A 22441-nucleotide genomic window follows, 5' to 3' on the forward strand; every position below is an offset into this window, starting at 1 on the left:
CCTTCAAAATCTTATCACAGGAAACGTAAAAAGGGACAGTTGGTCTGGAAGGGAGGGAAATGCTGAAAGGGTTTTGCATACATCTTTGGAAAGAGCTAGAAAGAGTGCAAACCGAAGGAACCATGATAGGCGAGTCTTCAAGGGTTCACGCAGCACACCAGACAACAACTATATTCCATCTTCCAGAGCAGACCATGTTAATGGAGGGTTGACGTGTGGTCAAAATGGCACTAAGCACCTCTAGTGGCAGTAAGAATGTACTTATGTGCCTACCCACAACTTTTGATAGTAACAACATACCTCTTCTGCACCTAATAGAGCTACGTGATAAATCTTTTTAACGATGGAGACTGTAGCAGTTGGGGAGCAGAACCTCTCACTTTGACTGGGAGAGGAGGTTTACTCTCAGAGGCAATCGAGGTGGGAAACCCAGATGAGCCGGAATTCCGCATACCAAACCCTTCCCAGCCAGTAGAGGGCAATAAAGATGACTTGGGCTCAGTCATGATGAACCTTCCTCAGGACCCGAGTAATGAAGCATGTAAGAGAAAACAAATAATGATGTGGAAAGATCTACCTTAAATAAAATGTGTCCCTAAGGATCCCTCTAGCAAATACTGAAGGGCACAGAACTAATGACAATAACCACTGGACAGAGTGGCAAAATAATCCCTGTGAGGGTGCCCTACAAAGCAAAGATTTCTTGAACAACCTCCAGATGTAGACACCAGTCGTGTTCGACAAAATGGTGCAGATTCAAGCTCTTGACCCTGATGTTCAGAAAGCCAGCTTGATAGTTAGCGACAATCCAAATTTCATGCTGGTGTACTCATAAATGGAGCAGAAACACTTCCTGACAGAGAAGGCGACACGCCGTCCAACCTGCTTCTTGACATACCATATTGCAGTTGTATTGTCAATCAAGATCTAGACAGACTGACCGAGAAAGGATGGGAGTAAGTCCGTGAGCACCAGCTGATTCACCCTTAGTTCAAGCAAGTTGATGTGAAACAACTGCTCCTCCGGAAAGCAGATGCAACTGTTCCCCAGTTTCTACAGATGAATGCCCCCACCCAAAAGTCGAAGCATTTATCACCACTGTGGCAATGGCTAGTGGAGAGAAGAAGGACATCCCTTGTAGTAGGTCCTCCTCCACCAACTACTATGTCAGATCCTCTGAATGGTAATGGTGTCTGCTGCATCCCCCTCATGCTGGAACTGCTGCATGCAGTCATCACTGGATAGTGTTTATATGCCAGCGTGTGTACATACATGACCAGGTAGAAGCAGGAAGCCAGCAGATGTAGCAAGCACAGTACCATCAGGACTGCCATCCAACTTCTCTTCTAAACCATCGGAGACATAACCTGACTCCCTCAACCTGGGCAGGAGGAAAAGCTGGAAGCAATGTTGTGTCCAATACTGCCCCTATGAACAGAAAGCGGTTACAGAGCTCAAGGAGCAACTTGGGTATGTTGATGAAAAAGCCAGTCAAACAACAAATATTTTGTGTTTAGAAATGAGGCAACATCATTTTCAACAAAACAGCTTTGAGCAGCCAGTCGTCCAGGCTTGTGAGACTGCAAGATTGGTATGTGAAAATACTTTCCCTGCAAGTCAAAGATACCATCCTGTTTCCCACTCCCAGCACCAACAGAACCTGGCCAAGGATAGCACATTTAATGTCTCCTTGCAGAGCTAGAAATTCATGTTTCTGAACTTTAGGATCAGACAAAGACCTTTGTCATTCTGGGGTACCAGGTAGTACAGAGATTAGCACCCCTGCCCCATTTGCTTCTCAAGCATCAACTCTACCACTCTTATATGCAGTACAAATGCCAGCTCTCTCTACAGTATGCAAAGATAATTCTCTGCCTGAAGGGGCTGTGGGGTGGGGTCTGCTGATGGGTTAAGCACAGCCTGTTTCTACAATCTGAATAACCCATTGGTCTGGAGTTATGCCACTAGGCTTGTAGAAAAGAGGGCCCTAACCGTCTCAAGGCCTCACATGCGTAGGCAAGGGCAAACAAGAGCTGCTTTTCTGGTGGCGCAGGAAAGGAAGAAATGGTTGCCTTTTGGGTACTGCATCCTCTACCCATGCCCCTGCCTCTCTACTGCTTGAAGTTGCTTCTGGAGTTGCTGATTAGGTTGTGCGACATGGCGCTGCCAAAAGATAAACCTTTTGAAGAAACCACACAACTTCAGGTATTAGCAGCAATCCATTTGAGGAAATTGAGGGCCAAGACAATGAAATTGTAATGTACCTGTGTAGGAGTAGTTTTGCAGTTTGAAGAATTTTCTTCATTACCATGCTGTGCATTATTCTGCCATTAAGTGCTTAGGTCCGAATTGTATCTTCTTTAATTTTCTTCTTTCTTAGTTTTTTTTCTCATTGTGGGCATCGCCGTCTAGCATTATTTCATGGTAGGTCTATCCCCGCTGTGATGTCAGACATGTGCCTTTGAGTTTTGAGACTTTGTAGATGTTTGAATTTCCTCTTTCTCTATGGTACTGTTGCAGAAAAATACTTCCTGAATACCCCTGCAATTTCGGGAAGCCGAGCATACTGCTTGTGAATCCAGAATTTTGTAAGCTGCAAAACCACTTCAATTGGTAAGAAACCATTTTATGTTACAGCATGAATCTTTTCTGGAATCACATACTGTGCATTGACTTTGTAGTGGTATCTGTCATCACTGAGACAATGGGCTGAAAAGTGCTTGAATTCGCAAACAGGTGTTTCAGTACTCTGCCTTTCTCTGTATATGGATGTTCCCACAGTAGTGTTTAGTGAAGGTGTACATGAAAGATCATAGTGCAGCCATACAGATGTTGATGAACAAGTTTGCCAGTGTTGCTCCCTTATTCCAAGGGAAGTGTGCACTTGGTTGGTAAACTTTCCCTTGCTTTTTCATAGCAGATTTGGATCATTTGCACTATTGATCATGCACTGATCTCCTTTGTCACTGTTGAACACTTACATGCATTTGCACAGGAAATGAAGAGTTTGCTTTCCTTTCTTAAGTTCTTTGTTTTGTGGAGGTAGTACATGAGTGTCCTCCGTAAGTCTAGTGTATGTAAGGCCCTTTCAGAGTGCATCTTTGGCTCCTCAACGAAAGCTGGCAATTGTATATCTTGGTTAAATTGGAACTGCTGGACCACCTTAGAAAGGAGCTGGGGGTTAGTTCTTAAAGCCACTCTTCCTTAAAGATTTGGAAGTAAGCAGTTGCAGATCAGTGACTCTGCAAAAAGACGTGATGGCTGTTTTTAACATTAAGAACTTAAGTTCTGACTTGTGTGTGGGTTTGAAGGATCTGCTATGACCTGAGTGAGCACAGTATTTAGGTTCCACATTTGTGCCGGTGCCATCCTTGGCTGGGAGGGCACTTTTTTGCTCCCTCTAGGAATCTATTTACCACTGGTAGAGAGTGATGAAGCGATGCCTTGTGGTTTCCACTCGTGTAAGAAACAATAGTGGCCGGTTAAACCTTGAGCGATTCATAGATTAGGATGGTATCCAGTACATAGGACAGATACTTTAGGACAGTGGTGCTTTCTGTCCTTTTATCTACGATGCCTTATGTCTTGCAGCAGTGGCAATATTCGTTCCACTTGGCAGCGTAGCATTTTGTGTACTTGGTCTTCTTGCCTCTTTAAGAATCTCCATTGTTCTCGCAGGAAGGTAGAGGTGGCTGAATTATAGGTACTCAGGACCCAGGCCACTAGGCTGAAGATTTCTAACACGTTTGAGGATCAGGCTTGTCTGGCCCATTAGGGTTCTATAAGAATAAGAGTCATGTCTGAGTGCCTGAATTTGTTTACTGCCATCAGCAATAAGGAAGTCGGACAATGACTCAAACAAGCTTATCAAGAGGACATTCTACTCGGACTGTTGGTGATGGTACCTGGAGGTGAAGTCTTGGCTTTGTGTATTCTCCTGACTTGTGAACATATCAAGGTCTGTAGTACCCCATCTCCTGAAGATGCATTCTAGTATTTCTTGTTTTAGCTCACATTCTTGATATGCGTTTGCCTGTCTGTTTCAGTGTTTTGTACATTTGGTAGGTGTATTGCCACCAATGCTGTTTCTCTATGGAATGCCCATTTCCATGTGACTGGATCTAGTTGTGGTGAGAGTGGGTAGGAGTTTGTCCCCCCTTGTTGGTTGAGGAAAAAGACTGAAGCCATGTTGTCTGTTTATATTAGCACGGTTTTTCCCTTTACATATGCTTGGATTGCCTTCAGTGCAAGAAACACGATCTTGAGTTCTAATAAATTTATGGTTCACTGCTTCCGTCAGGCCCCCGATTTTTATGAATCCTATGTGTGCTCCCCATCCTTTGTGGGATGCGCTCCTAGAGATGGTCACCACTAGAGTTGGTAGCCTGAATAGTCTCCCCATAGTAACATGTTGAGAGTTCCACCACCCCTATCTCTTTCTGAATTTTCCGTGTGACAACCACTAGATCTTTCCAACTCCCCTGTAGCTTGTGACCATCTGCAGCTCAGCCACTCCTGGATTATGGTCCTTCGGGTGGCACAGATTGCAACTCTTGTCTCGGTCTTTTTGCACAAATTTGTTGTGGCAGTGGACAGAATTTAAAGGTATATTTTTTTCATCTTCCCTCGCTACATCACCTTCCTACATTCTCCAGCCATGCGCTCCTGGGCAGAAAGGTCCCCGTCAATGCTGTGACAAGGACCAGTGACGTTCTCCACTTTTCAACTTCCTCTCAGTGACTGTATCCCGATGGTTTAAACTCTACTTTCTCAGTGTCTTCATCAACAATCCGTTACCATTTCTTTGATTCTTTTTGAGCTTTTCTGTTCTGCCTCCAGGCCCAATGGCAGAAAAATGAATGGACGGATATACCACCAAATGGCGGTCAACGACAACACCAACAACAACAACAAAAAAAGAAGAAAGCGAAAGAACCTACAATTCTGGACCCAACCACTAGATGGCACAATAATGCACAGCACGTGGATCCAAAAGAGATTCACACTGTTAAACAGGTCATTGATCTGCTCACTTTAAATCTCTCTAAAGCACAGTCCGTTTTGCCATCAAGAATTTGGCTCAATAAAGGAGACATCATTTGAGAATTCTAACAACCTCAACCAGGCGTGCCAAAGTAGAGCCACTGAAGCACCCAAAAATGTTGTGACAGAGCCTGCTGTTCCAGACCCACTTTAATAATGTGTCTGGATGGATCTAGCCCAACCTGCACAATCTCTGCAAATTGGCCCTGAAGTTGTTCTGGTAGGTGGGATAGAAACATATGGGCCATGTAAACAAGGCATGACTAGCTAGCAGACAGATGGCACGGAGCAATTTTATGGCTCAACAAACTACTGAATAGGCTGTTTAACCAACAGTGGTGTGAACTTCCTATAGCCCGACACCCACAACATATTGTTTGGGGACCATGACAACAAGTTTTCATTCTTATGTTGTCCTTGGGACATGTAGGCCCAAACCCTGCAGCACAAACCCTTTGGCTGCCAGTTTGCAGAACCACATTATGCAATAGGGACAGCATTGTCTACAGTTAAGGTAATGTATGTCCATATGTTAATGCCATTTGAACTTGTATACATGGTTCATTAATGCAAAGCCTTTACTATAAGAGTGAGCACTCTAAGAAAAAGTGGTAAGCTCAGAGTGCATTAATGATGGTGGTTCCTGTTTAAAAATGTGTACACATATTTGCAAAGTTTAACAATCTGAGGCTACGTATAATGCTCCCAGAATGCTATTTGGTTAGATGTAAATATTTGCAGAAGACTGAAAACAAGATTGACGATTCTTTGCTATCAAAATAAAATGTTCACAAAAAATGCAACTGAAAAAAAAAAACGTTTTGCTAAACTACTGTGAAATTTTAGGTACCATTTCTTTGAAACATCACTTGGTAAAATGTCTTGATACATGCTAGTATTTCTAAAGAAAAATATTCATAATGGAAACATCAGTGTAACCAGTTTGAATAAGATTATGGAAAAATGAAAATAAACAAGCAATGGCAATAGCATTTTGGTTTTGTCAACGTGTGTCTTGTTTTGACATTTTTTTGTAAAACTATAGGGGGAGCTGCTGGGCACTCACCATCATAACAAACACTGGCAAAAAGCAAAAGTGTTTTTTTTTTTTTTTTTTGGTCTCATAAAGTACACATTGCCACAGTCTCTCCTGGATCTGAACAAAACTACTTTGTGTGCCACCAGCCCCCTTGTGAAAGGGCAAAATGCTGTCACAGTGAAGCCAGCCAATAAATGGGGAAATATAATTAAAAACAAAAACAAAAGGTCTTGGATAACAATTAGGGGCACAATTCTTAAAGAAAATCACTAAAGTGCACCTTTGGTATATGTGCTCGCATTAGTGAATATTTTGAGCTTTCATGAAGTTACAGAAGTAGGGCAGAAAAGCATACTCATTGAAAATATTTGTAAACTGCATTTTAGCACGAGCAAATATGCATGTGTAAATTTGCTCATGCGAACATCTGTTGAGAGTTTACAAGTTCACTTTCCCTCCACCCACTTTTGTTTTCACCAGCCCTTGTTAGGGGTAAAATTCCAACCTTTCTCAGTATGGGTAAAGTTTAGGGAAGAGCTGATGGAGACCCCTAAAACATGCAAGTTAGTAGGTTTGCGCAGACTCAAAAGGACTTTCGAACTCTGGAACTATTGTTTTCCCTTATCCCCAGCCCCAGGATGAAAATCTGCTGAAAGGTGGCAAAATACAGGCATTGCTAGTATTCAAACCCTACAGAAATTTGAGCCCTGACATAATCAGAGAGACTAGATAATCTGAACTATTGAATAACAAGATTGCCATAATATGGCGCTGCACTATATGGCACCAAATGGACAAGTGGATTTTTTTTTTTACAGGACAAGTAGATGTATGACACAGCCTGTCCCATGGACAAGGTGATATTTTTTAAAATTCCACACCCCTTCCAATATCCTCCAGCTTATTCAATGCTCAATCCATCTGGAGACTAAGGAATGTTCCGAAAAACTGCTTCTAGCAGCACAAGGCCTGAACCATCAAGCTCTCTGGGGAAGGAAGTGCGAAAAAGAATGGAGGATCACCTGAGGCAGGTCTGTACCTTCTCACCACCAACCTACTGACAACCAGAATGGAAGTAGATCTTTTCTAGGCAGCCATCTGTGGGTCCAAAAGAGCCTCACTAAAAGGAAATAGCACTTCAGACAACAGCATGGAAGGCTGCATCACCTGCATTGAGTTAGCTTTGCGCTCCACCAAGGGCAACTGGAGCTCCAGAACCTCTGCTGTTTTGTATATTACACACTGGCACAATGCCGTCTTAGAAGGTGGAGACCCTAAAGGGAACTCCATCTCACTCTCCAGAGAGCTATCCATTCCATACACCTTCTTTAGAACCAAGTAGTCAGCAGGGTCTGTGTAAAGGGATGGAAATAAGAACGCTTCCTGAGTCCTATCATCTGTGCTGTGATGGACTAATTCAGGTATATCAATGAGGTCAAAGTCCGGCAAAAAGATACTGTGGCTTGTGTGTCCATATTGTGCCTAAGCCGCTGCTCCTGCTCTTTCCTAAATGGCTGCTTCTTTCTCTGGCACTGAGACTCCTTCCCAGACCTTTGTACATTCTCTTGATATTTCGATTGGGGTTGTTCCCCAGAAGAGCCTACTGGAACTGGCATCTAAGGCGCTGGCGTTGTAGTGCCACAATCTACATCAGAGGCCTCGGCTAAGGAGCCACCTGCAATGCCGGAAAAGGAACAGTAGGAGAAAGCCTCTGCACCAGCACCACTTCAGGTAGTGCCGGAGGCTGAGGAAGAGTAAAATTATGGCGCAAGGGCAGGACCCACCAAAGTGAACCCTAATGGGCCCCAAAAGGCCATACAGTGCCCGAATATGTTCCACAGTGAATCGCTGCCCACTTGAGCATCTGAACCATTGCATTGAGAAGGAAGGTCAGATCTGTACCAGATGTTGGCAACTAAGGGTAGGACTAAAACACACTGGGTACCAAGGCAGTGCCTGAAAGTACCTCAAAGGCTATGGGTCCGGTGGAGGTCCTGGCAGCAGAGATGAGGCCAAAGGCGCCAGCTGAACTGTCTCTTCAGGGAGAGGTATCACCAGCAATTTCTGTTCAGATGGTGACTCTGCAGCACAAGCACAGGGCAGATATGGAGCTAGCACCCCAAAACAAGCGTGGAAGAGCTACTGAAAGTTAGGTATATCCTTGAGGTGAGGAAGAAATATCCATCAGAAGTGACAGTGTTTACACTTAGATGTCGATGTCCTACTAGACCAATATCTGCCCGTGATGGTGACCACATGCATATTAGTGTTTAACCAGTTGTGTGCCTTGGATGAGGTCACCTCGTCCAAGGCACGGTAACTGGGGGGAGCGCTAGCGATCACCCCCCTGTGCACCCCCCCCACCCCCCCCCATGGCGGGGATGGAAGGGGAAGCCCTTCCCCTTCCACCCCCGACCCCCCCGACAATCTCATGACGTCAGCGCGCGCACAGCGCGCCGACGTCATCAAGTGTTGCCGGGACGTGGTGGAAGCCATTTGCTTCCAGCGCGTCGAGGGAAGAGGACTTCCTAAGGTAAGTCCTTCCCTTTTTGGGTGTTTGGGAGGGGGGGGAAAACAGACACAGGGGAAAGGAAAGGGTTTCTCCTTTCCCCCTGTGCCTGTTTTCACTAGATTCCTGCAGGGCCCGCAATCGTGGAGCAGGAATCTCCACTAGACACCAGGGATATTTAGGGGTATGTTTATCTTGGGGGCGACCCCTTGGGCAAGGGTCGCCCCCCACCTGGGGGGCTATTTTTTTTTTGTATTCCCCCCCCCCACCCACCCGGGGGCAGGCGAAATCCACTAGACACCAGGGATTTTGTTTTTATTGTTTATTTTGGGGGTCTATTTTATTTAGTATTTCGCCTCCCCCCCCCTCTGGGTGCAGATTGCCGATTTTACGGCGGATCTGCCCCCGGGGGAGGCGGGGGTGAAATCCACTAGACACCAGGGATTTACTTTTATATGTTTATTTTGGGGGGCGACCCCTTGGGCAAGGGTCGCTCCCCTGGGGGGCTATTTTTTTCTCTGTTTCGGCCCCCCCCCCCCCCGAGGGCAGATCAGCCATGTTTTTGGACGATCTGGTCCCCCGGGGGGGGGGTCGAAGCACACTAGGCACCAGGGATTGTGTGGTGTGTGTTTGGGGGCACCCCTTGGGTGTGTTTGGGGTCGCCCCCCCAAAGTGGGGAAAGTTCGTATTGGCCATCTCTGCCCCCTTTTTTTCCCCTGTTTTTTGTTTTGTGCCGGGGGTGCCCCCTTTGGGAAGGGTCGCCCGCTAAAGGGGGCACAGAGCTGTTGTCCATTTCTGCCCCCCTTGCGAGTATTGTAATGTGATGGGCCCTTGGCTGGCGGCGTGAATGGTCTTGTGCAGGTCATGTATGAAAGGTGTGTGAATGGACTGTAAAGCGGTTGGTGCCTTGTCGTGGCTTTACAGCTCACGAGCTGTGAGTCATTGGTTCAGTTTTTTGGCCTTTCAGTTATTACCAGTGCATTTCACTTTTGTGAAATCTCTTGTTAATAAAATTTGATCTACTGAACCATCACTCACCCTCGTGCCAAATCCAACCAGTATATGTGGTACAAATGACAAAACCTGCTCCGCTGTAATCAGGCATCGCAGCACACTTGAGACACGCTAGGTGTCTAAGGTGGGACCCCGATGATGATGCATGCTACCAACTTGGTTGGTGGGTGAGGGGTCTTTTTCACATAACCTAAGTGCGTTTCTTTTCAAAATTTTAGTGTTTGGCACATCACAGACGTATGTGGACACATAAAAATGATATATTACAAAACTACCTGTGTTTGGGGGGGAGGGGCCACCAATGTTTTTGGTCCTGGGTGCGGTCTTCATCTAGGGAAACCTACCAAACCCAGACATTTTTTAAAACTAGACACCCCAAGGAGTGCAGGGAGATGTGGCTTGTGTGGATCCCCCAACATTTTCTTACCCAGCCGCCTCTGCAAACTGCAAAATTTGCTTAAAAAAGCATATTTTTCTGACTTTTGTTTGTACAATCACCGCTCCAGCACCAAATTCCTACTCCTCAGCGTTCCCCTCAGTCTCCCAAGTAAAATGACACCTCAGTTGTGTGGGTTCCCAAAGCAGAGTAAGCCTAAAGATGTATAAAAGAAGAATATGTCCTTATCAACTCGCTGTGCTATCCCCTCTATCTCTACAAGTTTTTGGCCTTATTCTGTTGCAGGCACCTGGCCCACCCACACAAGTGAGGTATCATTTTTATCGGGAGACTTGGGGGAACGCTGGGTGAAAGGAAATTTGTGGCTCCTCTCGGATTCCGGAACTTTCTGTCACCAAAATGTGAGGAAAATGTGTTTATTTTAGCCAAATTTTGAGGTTTGCAAAGGATTCTGGGTAACAGAACCTGGTCAGAGCCCCACAAGTCACCCCATCTTGGATTCCCCTAGGTCTCTAGTTTTCAAAAATGCACAGGTTTGGTAGGTTTCCCTAGGTGCCGGCTGAGCTAGAGGCCAAAATCTACAGGTAGGCACTTTGCAAAAAACACCTCTGTTTTCTTTAAAAAAAAATGTGATGTGTCCACGTTGTGTTTTAGGGCGTTTCCTGTCGCAGGGGCTAGGCCTACCCACACAAGTGAGGTATCATTTTTATCGGGAGACTTGGGGGGAACATAGATTAGCAAAACAAGTGTTATTGCCCCTTGTCTTTCTCTACATTTTTCCCTTCCAAATATAAGAGAGTGTGTAAAAAAGACATCTATTTGAGAAATGCCCTGTAATTCACATGCTAGTATGGTCACCCCGGAATTCAGAGATGTGCAAATAACCACTGCTCCTCAACAACTTATCTTGTGCCCATTTTGGAAATACAAAGGTTTTCTTGATAGCTATTTTTCACTCTTTATATTTCAGCAAATGAGTTGCTGTATACCCGGTATAGAATAAAAAAGCACTGCAGGGTGCAGCTCATTTATTGGCTCTGGGTACCTAGGGTTCTTGATAAACCTACAAGCCCTATATAGCCCCGCAACCAGAGGAGTCCAGCAGACGTAACGGTATATTGCTTTCGAAAATCTGACATTGCAGGAAAAAGTTACAGAGTAAAACGTAGAGAAAAATTGAAGTTTTTTGCACCTCAATTTCAATATTTTTCTTTTTCATTTGTTATTTTCTGTAGGAAACCCTTGTAGGATCTACACAAATGACTCCTTGCTGAATTCAGAATTTTGTCTACTTTTCAGAAATGTTTAGGTTTCCGGGATCCAGCATTGGTTTCACGCCCATTTCTGTCACTGACTGGAAGGAGGCTGAATGGGGTATGTGCCAGTAAAATGCCAAAATTGTGTTGAAAAATTGGGTTTTCTGATTCAGGTCTCCCTGTTCCTGAAAGCTGGGAAGATGGTGGTTTTAGCACCGCAAACCCTTTGTTGATGCCATTTTCAGGGGGAAAACCACAAGCCTTCTTCTGCAGCCCTTTCTTTGCATTTTTTTTTTTTTTAAAACACATTTTTTGCTGTATTTTGGCTAATTTCTTGGTCTCCTTGAGGGGAACCCACAAAGTCTGGGTACATCTAGAATCCCTAGTATTTGGCTTGGCTAGCTTATGTGGACAAAACGTTATGAGGGCCTAAGCGCGAACTGCCCCAAATAGCCAAAAAAAGGCCTGGCACAGGAGGGGGAAAAGGCCTGGCAGCGAAGGGGTTAACATAAAGTCACTGCTTGGGAATTGTTCATGTTATGAATGTTTATGCCTCCTGTGTTTCTTCCTTTTTCTGTATCTCTTTGTCCTAGATGCTCATCGCATTCCTCACCTCATTGACTCTCAGGTCCTCCTGCTTTCATCGGGTCTTTAAATATTCTGTGTGACATTCTCCTACAAAACTCTAATTCTTTGATAAAAACAAGAGGCAAAAAAGTAAACCACACTCCCACAGTCAATCATTTGCAGCTCTCCTTTTATAAGAAAGCCAATCCATAAACCATACAAGGAATGTACTGCTCTTTCTGCTGGAGTTTGGGGGTTTGGAAAGAAAGTCTTTAAAATTACTGGTTCATTCAGATGAAAGTTCGAGGGAACTTTAGGAATGAATTTTGGATTAGCTTTAAGGATGACCAAGTCTGGTTTAAATTGAAGAAAACGTTGGGAGATTGTAAATGCTTGAATGTGACTGACCCTCTTTGCAGAGGTAAGCGCTAGAAGAAGCGCGGTCTTCCAGGAAATATATTTAAATTCTGCTTTGTGAATCGGTTCAAAAAGATGTTTAATCATTTGCTAAAGTACAATATTGAGGTGCGAGGGAGGAGGAGGGAGTTTAACTGGAGAAAACAATCTGAATAATCCCTTTAGGAATTGCTTTACTATTCTTGAGGACCATAAAGATGATAGAGTTGCAGTGCGGCGGAAATGAGAAATGGCTGCCAGGTGAACCCTGATAGACGAGTGAGAGAGATCTGATTTTACCAACTGAAGAAGATACAGAAGAATCTGTTCTGGAGAAGAGGTTAGAGGGTGGATACTGAAAGCTTTACATCATATACAGAATCATTTACATTTGAGTTTGTATGTCTTACTTGTAGACTGGACTCTGGCATTGGTGAGCACTTCTCGAAAGCCTGGTAGAATATTTAGGTCGGCAAATATGAGCCAGGCCAATAACCGAAGAGAAGTTGGGTTGGGATGACGGACGGGGCACAGAGTCATCGTTAGCAAGTCCGGAATTGATTTCAACCGAACGGGAGGTTGTTCCGAGAGGAGAAGGAGATCTGTGAACCAAACCTGGCGTGGCTATCTGGGAGCTATCAGTAATAGTCGGCAAGGGTCCTTCATCTTCTGTAGAATTCTCAGGATTAGCGGAAGGGGGAAAAGTGTAAGCATAGATTCCTGACCATTTGATCAAAAATGCATTCCCCCTCAACCTTCTTTGCGTTTGCCAGCACACATAGTATTGGCATTTTTTATTTTGTCGCAAATAGGTCCAGACTGGGCTTGCCCCAGCGAAGAAAGAGATGATCGAGAGTTGCCTGGTTGAGCTCCCACTCCTGGCAGGTCGGTGAGGTTCTGCTTAATGAGTCCGCCAAGGTGTTGGATATTCCTGGGACGTGTTCTGCTCTGAGAGTTATGTGATGTTCAAGTGCCCAATTCCATATCTCCTGCGCTTGAAGAGACAGCGCCGGTGATTTTGTACCACACTGTCTGTTGAGGTAATGCATACTTGTGGTGTTGTCGGTTCGGATCAAAACGGAAGAGTCTGATCTTGGTGAGGAAGGCTTTGAGCGCCACGAACACAGCTTTTAATTCCAAAAGGTTGATGTGGAGCATTGCTTCCTGGGTGTTCCATTTCCCTCTCACTTTCAGGTCTTCCAGAGGCACGCCCAATCCCTCAAGAGAAACGTCTGTGGTCAGAACATGTTCTGGGCTTTGACTGTCTAGCTGTTGCTGAAGTGACAGCAGTTTTGTATCAACGGAATGCACGAGGAGAGCATCCACAGAAGAGGACTTTCTTTTGCTGAGGCAGAGCGCTAGACTTCGAATCCTCTTCTGCCTGTCCTGAGAGGCAAAATCTTTTGCTTGTTCCGTATCTAATACGGCTCCTAGAAAGGTGATGTTGTTTGACAGCATTAGGTGTGATTTTTGGTAGTTGACCGAGAGGCCTAATCTGTGGAAGAGGGTCGGGCATGTTGCAGTTTGTGCTTTTATTAGCTAATAGTCTAAGTATGGAAACACTTGAATTCCCATTTGTCTGAGGTGGGCTGCCACCGGAGCTAAGACCTTTATGAAAATTCGAGGAGCAGATCTCAGGCCAAAAGTTAACACTCTGAATTGGTAGTGGGCGCCTGCAACCCTGAAGCGTAAGAATTTCCTGTGACTGGGGTGGATAGGGATATGGAAATAGGAATCTTGGAGGTCCAAGGTCGTCATGAAATCCCCTTGATTGAGTAAACTTAAAACATCTTGTAGAGTGATCATCCAAAATGACTTTTTTTTTCAGGAATTTATGTAAACATCGAAGGTCTAAAATGGGTCACCAGTCTCCTGTCTTTTTCCGGAAGGGGAAGAAGTGAGAGTAGAAGCAGGTTCTCCTCTGAGACTTTGGTACAATCTCTATTGCTCCCTTGTCTATCATATTGGAAATTTGTACAAGGAGGTCTTTTAAGTGGGCAGGTGGGGGTCATCGTGATGGTACCTCCGGAGGAGATTGTTGAAATTCCAGGATATGCCCTTTGGTGATAATATCGAGGAACCATCGGATGGGGGGTCTGGGACCATAGGGGGCAGAATTTTCTGCTTCTCCCACCAATCAGAGTGTTGGGATAGGGGTTGGATGCAGGCACTTGATGGAGGTCAGTGTTTTGTGGCTGTGTCCTTGCCTCTATAAGTAGACTTTCCTCTTGAGGTATGTCTGTAGGTTGCAGATGGAGGTTGACGATAGGGCTGTTGCTGTTGTTGACTGGTGGTTGGACGAAACTGGCTCTGGTAAGGTTGGTACTGCAAATACTGGTACAGGCCGCCTCTGTAAGAATACAGTCCTCTTCTTCCTCTTGCCCCTCGAAAGGGCTGCCTTTTGAACTGCAGAGTACCCAGCGATCTAGCTGTGTCCGTGTCCGTCTTTATAGATTGAATCACATCATAGACGTGCTTGCCAAATAATAGTTCTCCATCATATGGCATATCCAGGACCTTCATCTAAACCTCTGGGCGGAATGATGTGGCCTTTGTCACCACTTACGTCTTAATACTGCCGCTCCGGCTAGCTGGCGGAAACCTGTAGATTACACATCTATTGCACCAGTCTATGATCTTGGCAGAGATCTTTTCTCCCTCTTGCAACATCTTCCGAGCTTTAGCTCTAGCATCATCGGAAAGAAGATCGATGAATTAGGAGATGTCCGACAACATTTGTCGGTCGTATCTGCCTAAAATCACCAAGGAGTTTGCTGCCCTGACTGCTGTAGCTGCCATTGTGGAACATTTTTTCCTTATAGAATCTAAGCGCCTTCCTTCCTTATCCAGGGGTGCAGAAAGCAGAGAGGATGGATTTCTGGATCTGCGCTGGACCACATGAGAAATTACTTAGTCAGGTTTAGGTTGACCAATTAAACAGGCTGGTGAATTTTCCGGGGCTTTGTATTTTTTTCCAACCTAGGAAGCACCGCTGGAATGGAAGATGGGGTCTGCATTACTTTAAGGCCCTCTTCCCAGATAAAGTCTACAATCGGGACTGCACAAACCGATTTCCTGGTGTCTTCCTTAAAGTCATAAAGGAAACAATCCGACTGTTTAGATATAATAGGGAGCTGGAACCTTTTAGCTGCTCTTTCCATTACACTATGGAATCCACCAATATCCTGTGGTGGAGAATCTATTGGTGGCGGCGTAGAGGGCGATGGTGTTTGCATTTGGTAACCATCAAATTCAGTGAGGAGTGATTCAGTGTCTTGAATCTCACCTTCTTCCTGTTTGTCTTCCGAAGAAGGCGGATAGTTTTCGGGAAGTTGCGATGGAGTTGGTATCAGTACCGTAGTTACTTGAGAGTCTGGGGGTTGGTCTCTGGGAGGAGGACCCAACGGCATTTGCAGATGGTGCCGAGGAGTGGTTATTCCTGGTGGCAGGAATCTAGTATAATAATCTTGCATCATGTGCTGCAAATTGGAAATTAATGACATTGGCATCTGCACTGCTGGCTTGTGCTGTTGCATTTGGGTGAATGAGTGTTGCTGTTCTCGAAATAGTGCTGAATGTATACTTGTTCACTCTCTTCTTCCGCCTCTTCTTGGCATTTTATTCGTAGGTCTGAAGGACTACGTGCCACCGGAAACAGACCATTGTCAAAGTAGTCATCTCCATATTCCTGATGGTCCTCATAAAGGAGATGCTGTGGAGTTATGGGTGACACCTTACTAGGCGAGGTATGTGAAGGCAGTAATGTTTGTTGAGTGGATTTATGTTTAATTGCTATAATTCTTACTGGCAAAAAGGAAGATCCTCCAGAATCCACTGCTGTCGACAATCGGAAATGGGCCGTCGAAGCTGTTGTCAACGGTCTCGTCGACGGTGTGCTCGTCGTCGGAGTGGTTGTTTTTGTAGTTGTCAACAGAGCTGGTGTCGACAGGGTTTTCATCGATGGGGCTTTAATCTGTGGCTCATCTGTCGATGGAGTTGTCGACGATGTAGATTTTAATTTCTTACCTGTCGACTATGCGAACTTCTTTGATATTTTTTGCCTGGGTAGAAAAAGAAGAGCCATACTTCAAAGCTCACTGACGTTATTGTCGATGACAACAGTGACGACGTTATGATCATGGGCGACGATGGAGCTGTGAACGTCACCGTGGTAGTAGATGATGTGAAACCTATTGTCGACAACGCGCTTGTTCATGAGACTGAGATTCTTGACGTCGACTAAGAGCTAGATGGCTTCTCAAGTTTCATTGAAGTTGCTGCTGGAGTGGAAGGTTCAGAACAAACTTTCTCGCCATGTTTCTTTGAAAGTAGTATGAAGTTCTTCAGCTTTTCCCTTCAAAGAGTGCAATTTTTTAGATGTCTTACTTCTTTTTAGAGAAAGACTCTCAACAGATCTTTTCCTTTTTCTTGATGTCACAGAGGCATCGCTGTCATCATCAGACAGAGTTTTTCTGGTTTTACGTTTTTGAAGACAAGGCAGGAGGAGCCTGGCTTTTCTGTCCCTCAATGTTTTGCTAGGAAAGGTTCTACAAATGTTACAGTCTTTCACCTTGTGCTCTGGGTGAAGACAGTAAATGCACTCCTTGGGAGGGTCCTCACAGTGAATACTTAGCTTACCACAGGTTTTGCAAGGTCGAAACAAACCTTTCTTTGCTGTAGACATGTTATAGAAATCACAGCTGTCGATGTAGAACACAATATTTAGAAAAATCTCCTGTCAGGAAAAGGTCAAATGAGCAGAGTTCAGGGAGACTCCCTTACACACGTCGTGCGGTAGACAATCTGAGAGACTGGAGCCACTGTGCTGAGGGTTATAAAGGGTGGTCTCGCCTGATTGTCTGGACTTTGGGTCTTTTATAATGGCACTAATAAGCTGTAAAAGTGAATGTATTTTTCCATTGATTACAATGTTAAAATGTAATCTACTGCTTTCTATGTACTGTGGGACTCCCACTTTGACGACAGGGAATGATTCAAGCATGTGAATTAATGAAAGATAACCCAATATTGGAGAATATGAAATTGTTTGGCTCTTTAAAGGTGCGTGACATTTCTGAAATATGTTTCCTGAGATAGGCACCAATATATACATATTTAAATGCTGAAATAAATATAAATAAAGAAGTCATATTAGGACGTTCACCTTTTCTGTGTTGTCACCCTGTATTTTTCACCTTTTTCTGGACTTTGTTTAGAACTCTGTGCACTTATCCCCTGCTAGACAGTAGTAAAGTGCCTATGTTCCCCTTCAAACTGGTTGAATTGGCGTACTCCAAATTGGCATATTTAACAAGCTAAAAAGTTATAGTATATAGCAAAAGTGTACCCAGTGTCTGAAAGTTAAATATCACTATTGGACTGCAGCACCTATTGTGATATCCACTACAGTGCAGGAGCAAACATCGTTGCAAGTCTTAGATAGATACTTTATTGCTCGACTAAACCATTGCAATGTAAAACATGGTAAAACATACTAGACAAATAAAAAGTTAACTCTTAAAAAATGACTGAGGTCAATTGGAACTGAGGCTGCTTAAAGTCATTGTCATGCTCATTACAGTCATTAATGTGTCTGCATCTACGATCCTAGATGGGTTTTAAACAGATATCAAAAGAGAAAAGGAAACATTTAAGCTTGCATTTATAATTTGACAACTAAGACACTATTTTTTCAATGAGACTGCCTGTTCTTGTACTTGTAAATCATAGGTGAAGTTTAAATCTGACTATACATGTCAAGCAATTATCCCTTCAAGTCTACTATTCATCCTGAACGTATCAGTGTAAAACCCATAATTCAACCTTTCAAAATAAAACATTTTAACAAATAATCAGCCCCATGTAGGCCTTTCTAGCACACAAGGTTAAGAGCATGGCCTTTAAAAGTAGGGCATGTAGAAATTTAACATTAACATGTCCTTACAGGGACTAGTACTCACAAGATGTTTACACTGGGCAGGCCTAACTGTCCTATTTAGAAAACCAGAGTACAGATTAAAATCCTAGTAGTGGGGACTGCTGGTATCATTTTTGAGACAGTGTCAAATCCTGCTTGAGTGCCACATTCTGCTTGATAGATCTGATGGGTTCACATACAACATTTGGGGCGCCCCTGAAAGGAGAGAGAACATGATGTAAAGCCGATTCCTATGGATCATCTGTCTGGTTGCTGAAGGTCTCTGCTTTGTCCTACCAGACTTCTTTGTCAGGGTTTACATATAACCACTCGGGCACATTTGAAGAGGGAAAGAATAGGAACCAGGAACTTTAACCACATTGGTTAGGGTGTGCCCAGGAGTCATCCTCACCCCCAAGCTAGTGCCAAGCATAAATGTGGTATCTCCAAACACCCACTTCAGAAAACTCCTGGGCCTGAGGAAGAACAAAACAGGACTGGACCGGCTGGCTGTGACCTGAGAGAAGTCCTGCATGAATGGACCTGCTCCTTTTGGTACCCAGGACATAGAAGTGGACTCCAAGGGTCAGTTATATGACCTCCTGTGTGGCTTCAGAGAGAAGATAAGCTGAAAGAGGCCTTTTGCTAGAAGTACCCTGCTGAGCAGTGACTACTGGAAGTGGACTGGACCTTCTTGTTGGTCCCTACCTAGCACCCTGTGAGTCTCCGAGCACCTCCCTTGAGTTTTGAGGTTTGGGACACAAAGGACTAAGTAAGAAGGTCAAATCTTTGACTAAAATAAACATGGTGGTGTAACAATCGTACTCCATCGTAGTCAGTCTCAAACTGCCTTCAAGTCCCAAATCTATTGCGACTGTTGACTATCTGAGATTTTTTGTTTTTGGCACTAATTCTACATACAAAAAATAAAATTCATGTCTTAAGTTTCCCTTATTGATTTTTTGTGTTTTTGGTGTAATTTTGTTTATTTAATTTCACTCGATTTTTCTATTTCAGTGTGGGATTTTTATTGGTTCGTATTTTTACTTTATCCCTGTTTGTACTGCATGAATACTAAACACATTGTCCTATGTGAAGCTTATCCGCTTTGTGCCATAACTACCACAGGGTTGAACACAGGTGAATTTAGTGACTTTGAGGGTTCACCCTGATGAGGGTTGTGATTAATCATTGAGGCAGGTAGTCTCCCACCTCCCAATAATACTCCAATTTCTTACAGTCAGCATTTAAAAAATAAATGTCAATTGTATACCATTCGATTTGGTTTTGATAAATGTTCCAGCAAGCAGAAATACATTTTCTATTGTTTTTAAGTATCAATTAGAATTTTACAATGCAGAATTCTTTTTTTGCGCTTGCTCAGTTCTCTTTCTCAGAGCATACCAGGCAATACTCACATAAATTGAGCAATACCGGACTGAGTTAATGAGCCATGTGCATCACAGGCAGGTTACATATAAAAAGGGCTTATGAGCTGCAGGTGGGTGGTGGCTTAATGGAAGTACAGTGAGAACTAGCTGCATAGTGCGGCTTCTTCTGTGACTCATTCATAATTCTGTAGCAATCCGGAAGGCATTTTAGACACTTCCCTGGGTCTCAAAATGCAGGTGGAATCTCAACAAGCTGGCAGTGTGAAGGAAATGCTTTCAAAAGCACCAAAGGCAGAGCTATATCTGGCACTTGAATTATTTGTCACATTCCACCAGTTTAGGCTAAGGGAGGACTGTACTTAAGTCACTATCGTAACACTCTATGGCCAGCTCCTCTGGAATAGCAATGACAGGTCTTGAGCAAGTTAGTTGCTTCCATGAGGGCCTGTGACAAACGTATCCTGGAAGCCCACATGGTTACTTCCATGTCAGCGCAGAAGCAAAATCACATTTCAAATTTGCTGCTCAGGCCATTGAAACCTGTTTGTAACACCGTCTTAGTTTTGTGCTGCCTACCCATCAATGCTGTACTTAACTTTTACCTAAAACATTGTCATGATGAGCTCTCAATTCTCAAGTGGCCCTGGTCAGTGCTGGTCTGTCACCTGAAGCGCAGCCATGTTGGAGTCATGCCTGAATAACCAAGCACATGCTGACCTTTGATTTGTAGAACTGTTTCACTTGGTCTTCCCTTCAAAGATGCTCACTGCTAATTAGTTTATTCATGTCTATCAGGACCAAACTATTTAACAATGCTGGAGTTCAGTGCTCTCTTTCCACCATACCTTTGCAATCTCTCATATGAAGCACATTAATGATACATTCTGGCAGCCATCTGCAGACAATGCTTCTCATCTACCAGTAACTTAAAAGGTTGATCCCTGCCTGAGCACAAAACTCAAAACAGTTTTCACTGGATCCGTTGAAAAGTGAATCACTTACATTAATTATGGTCACAATTTGTTCCTGACTGCATAAAACACTCATGGTAATATCTCACCTAAAGCACTGTCCTGGTCCTGTCCTTCCAGCACGTCCTGATCGTTGGTTGGCATTGGCTTGACTAATGGGGTAGATCTGGAGGGCATCCATGCCTATTCTAGGGTTGAAAACCTGAGCAGCAGCAAAGGCACAATTAAAAGAGGAAGACAAAGAGAGAAAGGATGAAATGAACAAAGGTAAAATAAATACGTCATTCAAGACTAAATGGAAATATCAGAGAAGTGATAAGAAAACAGGTGATCTAAGTAAAGCAAAGTGAAGGGACAAAAAGATTGAATGAAGAGGAATGTTGGAGCGAATGATGAGGAATGTTGGAGCGAACAAAGTAATATAAAAAGGAAGGGAGTAGGAGGGTGCGTAAGCACCAGGGTGACAAAGAGAGGAAAAGTGGACAAGTAGTTGGAGAAAGGTCAGTTCTCCCCACATATCAAGTGTGAGAATCAGTTGAGATCCCCCAGCTAGAAAAACAAAGAAAAACAAACTCAAACAAAATCCTCAGATGTAGCTGAGATAATACCTCCAAATCGTCCCCTCTAGCCAGGAATGAGTCGGAGCCATCATTCCATCACAACAGATTGGACAGGTCAAATTTTTAACTTAAAGTCAAGTCAACATGAAATTAAGCCAAATAATCACCTGACTACCGTTCTACTCACAAAATTGTGTATCAGGATAGCTAAACCAGCAGTCACATGTATATTTTCAACTGCAATAGGAAGATCAAAGTTAGCTCAGTTGTCAGCACTCATAAGATACACCAAGGGTTAAATCACCACAGTATCTACTTTACCAAAGTTGACCCGGTGGGATACTGGTATAAAGTCTACAACACCATGGAGCACTTAGTTCTTTCATATTTTTAATTCATCATTATGCAACTACTCAACCACCTTTAAATCTAGTGCAATATACTCTTTTGGGGTTGAGACCGAAGGTCAGCAGGCTGCACCAGACAGAAAATGCATCAGAGCATCTAGACTCAGGACACCACACACTCATGAACAGATAAATAAACCCCAGATAGGTTTGATCACATGCACCTATTCTCAGACTTCACTAAATCAAAAATACATAATGCACACATTTAAGCAGAAACAACGTATTGACAGAAAGTTAAATATACATTATCAATAAATCTTCACAGGAGCAGTGTGTTAATGTTCCATATTCTAGAACCGACTAACAGTCCTATTGCTGCCTCTGAGATAAAACAGTTTACCAGCATACACTCCTCAAACACACTGCAATGTTTTGTTTTAGTTATAAAACTTCTGACATCTAAACTAGATTATTGCTTTCACACATTTAGAAGCAAGTGAACTCAAAGAAAGTCCACCGAACTGATAAGAACTGGATTTTTGCCAAGCATCAGACTTCATTTCACTTCTCCAAAGGAAGCAAATTAGACAAAAGATTATTCTCCCACCTCTTTGCATGGAGGACAGCCCTCTGCATTAAATGTGGACTTCTCTGAACTCACCTTTAACTTGCAGTAACCAGAATCAATAACAAACATGATCCCATCCACTGTCAATGACGTCTCTGCAATGTTAGTGGCAACAATGCACTTCCTAACACCATCTGGAGCCTGGGAAGAGAAGGAATTACGCTATTATGGTCATCAGCTACTAATCACACTTGCTTGTGCCTCAAGGGAAGAACACATTGAAAGGATGACAAGGTCGTCATCATAAGGACTAATCACTTACTTTCTGGAAAATCTTGGCCTGGAGGTCAGATGGAAGTTGGGAATAGATGGGGAGCACAGCCAGCGCAGGAGCGTTCTCCAGTTCTTCCAATCGTTCCACAATCTGATCAGAAGACACCTGAGAAAGAAAAAGTAGTAGGAT

At 43.8% G+C, this 22441-nt stretch overlaps 1 protein-coding gene across 3 annotated transcripts in view; it reads right to left on the reverse strand.

The window, feature by feature from the left end:
• Positions 1-22441, reverse strand: part of DHX38 (DEAH-box helicase 38) — a 1001715-nt gene that overhangs the window by 297650 nt on the left and 681624 nt on the right. For all 3 annotated transcript variants that reach the window (XM_069216597.1, XM_069216600.1, XM_069216598.1), the window contains exons 17-19: positions 22301-22417; positions 22072-22179; positions 20590-20702 (exon numbers count right to left, since the gene is read on the reverse strand). In XM_069216597.1, the coding sequence (XP_069072698.1) occupies positions 20590-20702; positions 22072-22179; positions 22301-22417 (338 nt within the window). The remainder of the gene's footprint in view (positions 1-20589; positions 20703-22071; positions 22180-22300; positions 22418-22441) is intronic.

Source organism: Pleurodeles waltl, chromosome 12 (assembly GCF_031143425.1).
Source record: "Pleurodeles waltl isolate 20211129_DDA chromosome 12, aPleWal1.hap1.20221129, whole genome shotgun sequence".
In the NCBI taxonomy this organism is placed as follows: domain Eukaryota; kingdom Metazoa; phylum Chordata; class Amphibia; order Caudata; family Salamandridae; genus Pleurodeles; species Pleurodeles waltl.